The sequence below is a fragment of the Onychostoma macrolepis genome, chromosome 22 (genome assembly GCF_012432095.1).
Source record: "Onychostoma macrolepis isolate SWU-2019 chromosome 22, ASM1243209v1, whole genome shotgun sequence".
NCBI classification, from domain to species: domain Eukaryota; kingdom Metazoa; phylum Chordata; class Actinopteri; order Cypriniformes; family Cyprinidae; genus Onychostoma; species Onychostoma macrolepis.
In genome coordinates, this window is record NC_081176.1 from 35247521 (window position 1) to 35258112 (window position 10592).

The window sequence follows — 10592 nt, forward strand, 5'->3', positions numbered from 1 at the left end:
AGCCCTAAGAAGTTAATATAAACTAATCATAATAATATACCAATACTAAGTTAAATGTTAATATAAATGCTTTACCCATCTCTGATAATGCCGGATTGCTATGATCATGTAATGTTTGTTTACACATTAAACTCGTGGCCACAAGAAAAATATGTTGTCTTATAGGACGAGAAATGGATGTTGTTCCCTCAACATAACGATCGAATTACACTATACACAAACTCTTTCACTACATGTTTCACTAAATGATCTCTTTAGATTTTTTGGAGTATCAGCTTAAGCAAAATTCAAAATTGAATGTGAGCATTTTTTGTTCAACTTTGAGTGCTTTATGAATAAATAGCCCATTGATTTTCTTAGAGGAAGTGTGTTTAAAAAAAGACAAAGGAGGTAATCATTTATTAGTAATTTTAATAGCAGTGACGTGTTTATCACTTTACAATACATACAATACATTTCAACTACTGACAGATATGATGTTTATTTGAACTCTATATGAACTTACGATTAATGACAGAGAAAGAGAGATAGATGATGATGTATATAATGTTCATGCCACAGACATATGACAATGAGGTTTTTTTTTTTTTTTTTTTTAAGAAATAAGAAAATCTGAGTCCATTGTGTAAATTGTGTTGGCAATGTCTCTTAAACAAGGATTAATATTGATGTAAACTACACATTGATAACTCATTTTCCTTGATAAGTTATCTCACATTGATAATCAAGGTTTAGAGATTACGGAGAAACTATTAACTATTAACTATTAAACAGAATAGGTCCTTTTAATTACAAAAGCCCAAGAAACGCCACATGACAATGTTGTAGAAATTCCTCTACGCACCTGATTTAAGTTTTAACTGGGGCGTCTACTGGCGACACTGTACTAGAGTCGGGTGACAGGATCAACAATGGATTAACAAAAGGATTAACAATGCAGATTTATTTCCACAGTCTTCTTTGATCATATTTACCAAGGATACCAACAATTCTTACCACGTGTGTATGTAAAATCAATTTTACATTCAGGACCATTTAAAGATCGTATTAGAAGTTATTGCACTCCTGACATCAGCCAGACCCTCAGTTACAAGAGATAACACATAAAAGATGCAAATCAGTTCATAATTCATACATCACACTAGGTCTCAAATTGAGGGGGGGATGGCATCCCCAAAAAATAACAAAAAGTATCCCCTCTGTAAAACCACCATTCCCTTTGGATTAAAACTCATTAAACTTATTAAAACTTAAAGTAAAACGCATCATGAAATGTTAAAATTCTCTACTTATGATCATTTACAAACTACATAATGGCGATTGGCCAATCAGAACTTGGTACTGTAACAAGCTGCGCACAAGCGGAAGCAATTGTTTGTCATTTTTCGCGCAAAATGGTTCAAACACAACTTTTGAAGTTTTTTTTAAAAGAGGACCACAGAAGGTATGATTTTTCCTTGATTAGAATTTAAAGACATTCTCCTGACATAATGTATGTGTGACTGTGAGGGACTGAGAGACGATAGGAGAGCTGACATTATGCAACTTTGAAAAAAAAAAAAAAACACGTCTTACATCACAATGTAAAAAAATTAATGTCTAAATTCATCCACAATGTTTTTGTCTTTAGTGGCTACTTCAAAGTTTTTTTTTTATTTTTCATTTCATATCGCCAGGATGCCCACATCAGTGCTGTATCCATTGTTATAAGGATACAATAAGCACTGTAACATGATATGAAGAGTTTATTTGCAAAAACAGATAACTTCATATTTTCAAAATCATGTCTTTTATTATATTATGTTTTTTGTGTTTTGTTGTGTTGTTTTTTTTTTTTTTTAAACCTAGTCAAAATAACCCAAATGCAGTTTGATTGAGATTAATTGGAATGCACAATGAAGAAACATGATTTCTGAGAATTGTTAAAAACAGAGTTATCTGTTTTTGCAAATTAACTAATTAAATAATTCGTATGCAGACGTTGCACTGTAAATAGCTAATTATAAATATATACACCACTCTGACAGAGTTAGCCTAAATGTATTTTTTGATTGTATCCGTCATGTTTATTTAAATTTAATTGGGGATTTTAAATTAATGCCGATCCATTTTGTTTATTTAGATTTTATATTATTCTAATATAGCTATTACAAACATTTTCAATAGGCTAAAATACATTAAATGTATATTAAGACTTTACCTCGCTAATAACGCCTCAGTCAGGTAAAATAAATGTTTTATTAGTTGCTTTTCACAAATCGTCTGATACAATACAAAACACTCAAAAAAAGTCTCCATAGAGAGAGAGAGAGAGAGAGAGAGAGAGAGAGAGCACTTAACAGAATAGATTATAGGCTATGTCTTTAGTCATTAGGTCTCTCTATCTCCAGGGATTTAACTTGCATATGAATAACACACAAAAACATAGAAATGGTCATCTTTGTGTTAATATGCCTTGTCCCTGACCGTGTGTGTATTTATTTGCTGGACATAGGATCGACTGTAAAAACACAGTATAACCCGGGATAATGGGTCTATTGGCTAACGGAACCCCGACTGACAGAATTGTTTTTCTTCTTTTTATTTTTATACGGTAAAAAAAGATGTCCGCATATTTTAGTAGGCCTATAACTTTTATATTCTGTCACGTAGGCCTATAGCACAGAGAGTGAGAATGAAAAATAATATTTGATTCATGAACGAATTATTGACAGAACCATAAGACTATAAAGACTAAGAAAAATACTAAGAAAAATAAAGACAATAGAACCAATTTTTTTTCACAAAGAACAAAAAAAAAAAAAAAAAAAAAATTAGTAGACTGTTTCAAAAACGAATCAAAGTAATAAAAAAATAAACTTGTTCATTCAAAACTAAGCAATCCTTGCTTAAATAAAGTTAGCCTGCACTACTGGTTTAAAATCACAGTATACTATCATTTGCGTGAGCCTATGAAACACACCTATATATCTCGTAATTACAGTTGGATTTACATTTAATACTAGCTGTAATGACAGCCCCACTTTGTGCATGCACATTAAAATCCAATACTGCGCGTGCGTCAAACATCCACTACGTATTGAATCTGATCCAGTACGTCATCGTGCTACAGGCTGCAGCGTGAACAGACTCAAGGTGCCAGCACAAAAACACATTCAGCAAAATATTGTTGAATTATCAATATTAGTTAATTAGTCCCACATTTTATCAATTTTAATTTTGTTTTTACTTTATATTACCTTTAACTTATTTTCATAAATGATTTCATGTATACATGTAATATAATTTTAAATTGTGATTATATTTTATAATACCTTCAAATCACTTTATAAATGATTTTATATATACATGTAATTATTGTCCCAACAAACATATTCACTAACAGCTCCACCCAGTGCTGCCACTAGAGGATTCTAGGCCTCATGTTTATTACTCTGGGCTTCTTCAATTTTATTCAGACTGGAGGAGCTGTCAGCAACAGAACGTGTCCCACCTTTTGCTCTGTCAGCGATGACACCACCACCGGCTCCAAAAACAGCTCCAACAGCTGCACCAACAACAGCTCCACCAACAACAGCTCCACCAATAACTGCTCCACCAGCAGCTCCAACAGCAGCTCCAACAGCCATACAAACATAACTCTGATTGTTCCAAGATGTTTCTGGTAAATTACTCTGTTCAGCATCACACTCTGCTCTGGTTTTCTCCTCTGTCTCTTTTCCAACTCCTTCTGATATCATTTGTTCGCAGTCTTCTTTTGAAATATCCAATTTCTCCCACTCATATTCTATCCTCACTAGCATCTCAGTCTCTTCTCTGACTTTGTCTAACATCATCTGATGTTCTCTCTCTCTCCTCTCCTCCTCTGCTCTCTTCTCCTCCTCTCTTCTCCTCTCCGTCTCCAGCATCATCTCTAGTGTGTAACAGGAGTGTCTGTTCTCAGACACCAGTCTGTCGATCTTCTCCATGAGTTCAGTCACCTGCTGTCTGTTTGCTGGAGCTTTAATGTTAAACTCACGATATCTCTGACCGCATCGCTCAATAAAAGCAGATAACCGAGGATTTGCACTGATCATTTCTCCTAGTGGTCTCGTGTGCCTTTGATCTGCGTGAGTGAAGAGCACTAGAGTAAATCTGAGAGCTTCTGCTCCAAACTTCTGCTCAAACCAGCTGATAAACTCCTTCTCCTGCTCAGTGAAAGTGCTTAAAGGCAGAAAGAGCAGGATGACATGAGCTCCTGCTGAACATAATTCAAGAGCTCTCTTCAGCTCCGAGTCTGAATCAAAGTCAGTGTGAGTGGAGAATCTGAAGTCTGGAGTATCGATCACTGTCACGCTCCTGTTATGAACAGATCCAGTGTGTGATTTACAGACTCTGGTCACTGATGAAGAGCTCTTTTCTGACTCAAACACCCGATCATTAAAGATGAGGTTTCCTGTGGTGCTTTTCCCGAGTCCAGTTTTACCGATCAGCAGCAGCTGGAGATCTTCTTCTGCCATCATCTTCTTCTCCTCTCAACACTGTGTTCTCAAAGCTCTAAAGAACACAGAACAACACAATCAGTGTCAGTTTAAACACTCAGATATGCTGTTTTGCTCACCTGATATTTCATGGTCCCTTTTTGCTTCTTTAGTTGAATTAGCATGTTTATTCATCTATCTATAATTTTATTTTTAATTTACATTGCAGTTTCTCTTTAGTTCTGTAACTTCAAAATGAGTAAAATATTATTTATATGGCTTCCTCTGTTGAGTCCAGCCTTTTTTTTTTTTTTAATTTACATTCATATAATTATATTATGAAAGTATGCATACTGTATTAATGTGATAAGTAATGCTAAGTAGTAATGCATAAATTACAGAAATAAAATGTAATAATGTCAGTCTTCCATGCTTAATTAATTGTACTGTATACAACTGCAATATTTTTGCTGTTGTTTAGTGTTATGAATGCATTTTGGTGAAATTGCACTGTAAAAAAATGCTGTAAAATTTGCAGTAACTTACTGGCAATTTTGGTTGCCAGTAAGACTGTAAATTTACAAGAATACTGTAAATCAATAATTACAATTGTACTGTAAAAATACAGCAAACTCTTGCATGCTGTAAAATTGTTGTGATGGTGTAAACGTTTTATTAACTTATTTCCTTTGAGCCCACTAAGAAGGAACATCTCTTAATATAAAACTGCAAACACTTAATTTGTAATAATAAAGTTACTAAAAACATGACTTTAACTTAAATCGTTGCAGCTTACCATCAGCCACACCACGTCAAATCCACACCAAACCTTTAAATATCAGTTTCTGAATGAGATCAGTGAATCAGACTGCTAAATAATGATCACTATTATCAACAACCAGTCAAATGCATACAACCACAAATTTTCCTGGTCTTTCTTGTTATAACGAATATGCTCTACAAACACAGATATAACAGCCAGAAAAAAACTAAAATTAAAAATCAATGGTCAAGAGCCCAACTAAAGCAAACCCTGATCGCCACAATGGTGAGGTCAAACGAAATGTTTTCAATAAAACAACTAAACTTCTGTTAATTCTCAAATAATTTGTATAGACATATGACAGAAATAAAGTCAAATTGTAATGTGTGAAGCTGGTAATGCTGTTTGTGGAGTTGTTTAATCAGATCCTGAGAGATTTAATAATGTCTTGTATTTCAGTTGAGTTCATCTAAAGCTGTGTCTGAAGTCAGTTGTAGTTCTTGTTTCTCTTTCATTCAGTGATTCTGCTTGTTAACAGCAGGTGTTATCTATAAGGAGAGTAAATATTTAACTGAACTGTATTATTTTGCACAAGAGAGATCTAATTTAGTTTTGTGGCTCACCATTGTGGTGGAGAGTAGAGCCTGTGCTTCAGTCAATGATGAGCACAAACACTGTTTGTTGTTTTATTTAAAGACAGTAACTGTAGAGTTGCTGATACAGTGATGGTTTTTTTGTTAAGTGCTTTGGTATATAGCTGATGATAAACTGCTATGATTTGAGCTAACGTCATGTTTTTAGTAACTTTACTGTTACAGATGAAGTGTTTGCAGTTTTATGTTAAGAAATATTCCGTCTCAGTGGACTCAAATTAAGTAAGTTAACGAACTGTTTACACAGCATCGCAACAATTTTAAAGCATGCAAGAGTTTGCTGTATTTTTACAGTATAATTGTAATTCTTGATTTGCAGTACTCTTGCCAGTAAGTTACTGTAGATTTTACAGCAATTTTTTACAGTGTACTTTTTAGGCACCGACCAAATTGCCTGAGATAGGTATAAACGGAGGTCGGAGCCAGCTCCAAATGGCTTGGGCCTTGTTAATATGCCCTACACCAAACTCAACCCTAAACCTACCCTCCCAATTGGAGCTGTCCCACCTACTTGCGGCATAAGTCCCTCCCACTTGGAGGTCTCCGGGCTGCAGCGATATATACTTGAATTGCCTCGATACCATCGACTATCGAAAAACATCTTGTCGTTCGGTACCAAATTTCGATACCTAAGGGGTTAATCTCATCAACGTTAGTGAGGCAATAAGCCTGCAGCCTAGGTGTGTTCGACTAGAAGAGACTTGGTGCAGATTGATCAGTGTTTGACATTTGTGAGAGTGATTTGAAAAAAGTATCGTTCAGGAACTGGTATCAAACTCAAGGTTTCGGCATCGGTACCAATATCAAAAATGTTTAAATGATACCCAGCCCTACATACAGTACAGTGAATTTAGTTCAATCCAGTCAGCTTTGTTTGTTTGTTGTTTCATAACATGCTCTGGATGTTCAGTATTTGCATTCAGGCATGTTAATCGAATCCTAAGGTGCACTGCAGTCATATATATTCTTATATTTTTAAAAGACAGAGACAAAAACTTATATCTAACAAAAAAAACAAACAAACCTATATCTAAGTCTACGAAGCCCGGGAAGTCACCTGTAGGAGAAAAAAAACAAAACAATGCGTGCCGACGGTTTTGTAATCCGATCCATCAGTTTATAAACCGTACTCACAAATTCTTAAACTGTTCCCTCAGTTTAACAAATCGTGCCCACGGATTAATAAACCGTACCCACGAATTTCCAATCCGTGCGCTCAGATTTTGTAAACCGTACCTTCGGTTTTTGAATCCGTACCCACAAATTCATAATCCATTCCCACAGGTTTGTAAACTCACAGATTTTATTCAACCACGCCACCTGTTTAGGTGCACTGTATTGTGTTTATTAAATATTTTTTTGTTATAGTAGCCTATAAGACCACAATACGCAATCACAAAATAGTCTTCTTTTCAGCATTTATTTTAAATTAACCACCAACAGGATAAAACACCACCGCCTGTGTTTTAGTTGGGCCAAGAGCCCAACTAAAGCAAACACTGATCTCGATAATGGTAATTCAAACGAAACTAAAACATCAGCATCTAAAGTCAATCTGGTTAGTAACGTGTGAAGCTGGTGATGCTGTTTATGGAGTTGTTTAATCATCCTCTGCTGAGATCTTGAGAGATTTAATGTCTTCTTTTATCTTGTGTTGATTTCATCTAAGGCTGTGACTGAAATCAGTTGTAGTTCTTGTATTTCTGCTCATCTCTTTTTTCTGTTCTTCTTTCTCTTTTCTTTCAGTGATTCAATTTGTTAACAGCAGGTGTTCTTCATTAATGCTCAATCATCACTCAATTACTAAACTAATTATCTCATTAACTTTAACACTGCTTCAGTGTTACTTTTTTAACACTCTGAGTGTGGATTATATATACACTGGGAGTGTTGATTTGATTGGAAAGGTAAGGCAAGTTTATTTATACAGCACATTTCATATGCAGTCGTAATTCAAAGTTCTTTACGTATAAGGACGTGAAATAATCATTAAAAAAAAATCACAACCGTAAAAGCAAGGAATTAAAAATATAATAATCACAGCAATAAAAACAAAATGATATAAAAATTGGTTTAAAAAGAATTTAAAATAGTTAAGAATAGAAAATGATTATACATAGTGCAATCAGTTGGGACGTAGCACAGTGCTCATTTAACAAATGCACAGCTAAACAGATGAGTTTTGAGTCTGGATTTAAAAGTGGCTAATGTTTTAGCACATCTGATCTCTTCTGGAAGCTGGTTCCAACTGCGGGCGGCATAATAGCTAAAAGCAGACTCCCCTTGTTTTGTGTGAACCCTTGGTGTTTCTAACTGACTCGATCCTAATGATCTGAGTGGTCTGTTAGGTTTATATTCAGTGAACATATCTCCAATGTATTTAGGTCCTAGGCCATTGAGTGATTTATAAATGAGTAAAAGTACTTTAAAATCAATCCTAAATGTAACTGGAAGCCAGTGTAAGGACCTGAGGACTGGTGTGATATGCTCAGATTTTCTGGTTCTAGTCAGAATCCTGGCAGCAGTGTTCTGGATGAGCTGCAGCTGTCTAATGCTCTTCTTTGGAAGGAGACCATTACAATAATCCACCTGCTGGTGATAAAGGCATGAACAAGTTTCTCCAAGTCTTGACTGGACACAAAACATCTAATTCTTGCAATGTTTTTGAGATGGTAGTATGCTGATTTAGTTACTGCTTTGACATGACCACTAAAACTACCCAGACAGCAACATAGTTTTGGCCCAGATCCAGCCAACATCTGGCCCATGTGAAATCCATGCGGGCCAGATGTGGGCCGGATCTGGGCCGACACTGCTTGCTGTCTGGGCAAGGTCTGTCTCCAGAATCACCCCAAGATTTTTGACTTGACTTTTAGTTGTTTGACCCCTAGATTCAAGGTTTGCATTCACCTTGAGAACTTCATCTTTGTTTCCAAATGCGATGACTCTCATTGTTTAACTGAAGAAAGTTCTGGCACATCCACATTAACAGTATCTAACTCTGGGGGAAAAAGCTTAGTATAATAAAATCACCAAAATAAGTCTTCATGTTAAGAATGAATAGTACACAAACACATTTCCAAAACTGTAAAATGTTATCACTGCATTTGTGAATTATTTTATGACAAACATTTTATTGTCTTAAGTGCACTCATTTATTTAGCCTATAAATTAAAATAATAATAATAACAATTTTCTTTATTATTATTGTTGTTGTTGTTATATATTTAGGTTACATATGCATTTAGAAGAAGCTTTTATTCAAAACGACTTACAAAAGAGTAACAAATGACTCCAAAGTCAGTCACAATGCCAGGTTTATTATACAATAATAATCAAGTCTAAGATGATCACAAATTAAACAAGATTTTGACGCACATCTTTCTTATTAAATCGTTGTATTCCAACTCGTATCCGTTACAATTTGCTGTAGGCCTATTCCACATAATAACATGCAATAAAACAATATACAATATGATTCGTTAACACGTAGGCTATACCTAGGAGCTTGCTGCATGAATCCGTGAGTACGGTTTATAAACTGAGGGAACGGATTGCAAAACCGTCGGCACGGATTGTTTTTTTTTTCTCCTACAGGTAACTTCCCGGGCTCCGTAATAAGTCAAATAGGCCTAGTATGAAGTTTTGGTTAGCTTTAGGTTATGTTTAGCCAAACTCGAAAGCATATGTAAACACCCATAAGCCTTAACACCAACATTTCTGTAATGTCCTAAGTATTATGGATTTAAGAATTTACAAAATGAATTCACATACTTTCAGTACGAGTTTGTTAAAAATACATGAATATAAATGAACTTACAGAGACAGAAAACAGTCGAAGTAAGATCTCAAATGATGTCTTCCGAAGGTAAAATATGTCTTCTGTCAGAAATGAGCTTCAACAAAATGTCCGTATGTTACTTTCACTTTCAACAGTGTCTGAATCATGTGATGTTGTTTGTCTCCAACAGGAGGCGCTGTGATTCCAGCAGACGAAGCAGAGACGATTGACATTTTTTTTTTTTTTTTTTTTTTTTTGAGATAACAATAGGGCAGCACAAAGTCGTACAAAATATATGAGTCTATAAAACATACAATTTGTCAATTTTTCATACATTTTCAAAGATTAACTATATAATACATCAAGAATCCTCTTTAATAGTTGAGATGTCTTAACTGACTTCTGACTCTTCTTTACAAAAACAGCAAAAGGGCGAGAACCCTTCTTTAAACTTACTGATAAAATTATTACATGGATAATATCTATGCATTGTTTTAAAATGAGTTTCTTTAAATTTATTAGGAATTGCATATTTATTTATATCTGAACACGGATTCTGAAATAAAAGCGAGGGATAATCCTGTTTCCATTTCACCATTGCCTTAAGAAGAATACTTTTTTCTTTTGTTAAAATTTTCCTAATATAAATATTATTGATTTTTTTTTTTATCCCTGATAGAAAGGCCCCCAACAGTAAGAGCTGGAAGAGAAACAGTAACCGGCTTATACATTTTTCATTTTAATAAAGTGAAGTAGGTTTGGGGAAATACAGTGAATTAGTTTTATATATTCACTAGAAGATACATTTAATCCACAATTATTAATAAATTCAGTGTAATTATATAGATCACCTGAGTGATTTAATAAATCTGTAACAAAAATTAAACCTTTGTTAAACCAATCACTCCAAAAAATTTACTTGTTTTTGAATAATA

The 10592-nt window shown here is 34.5% G+C and overlaps 1 protein-coding gene across 1 annotated transcript; it reads right to left on the reverse strand.

Annotated features, from left to right (window-relative positions):
• Positions 1–393: 393 nt before the first annotated feature.
• LOC131530535 (GTPase IMAP family member 9-like) lies at positions 394–9809 on the reverse strand. Its single transcript, XM_058760861.1, has 2 exons — positions 9697–9809; positions 394–4536 (listed from the first exon to the last, which is right to left on the reverse strand). The coding sequence occupies exon 2, from the start codon at positions 4500–4502 to the stop codon at positions 3414–3416; it is 1089 nt and encodes a 362-aa protein (XP_058616844.1). The 5' UTR covers positions 4503–4536; positions 9697–9809; the 3' UTR covers positions 394–3413.
• Between the last annotated feature and the right edge of the window lie 783 nt (positions 9810–10592).

What these genes read in the sequence shown, in the direction of transcription:
- LOC131530535 (XM_058760861.1), bottom strand. Translation starts at nt 4,502, where the DNA reads ATGATGGCAGAAGAAGATCTCCAGCTGCTGCTGATCGGTAAAACTGGA.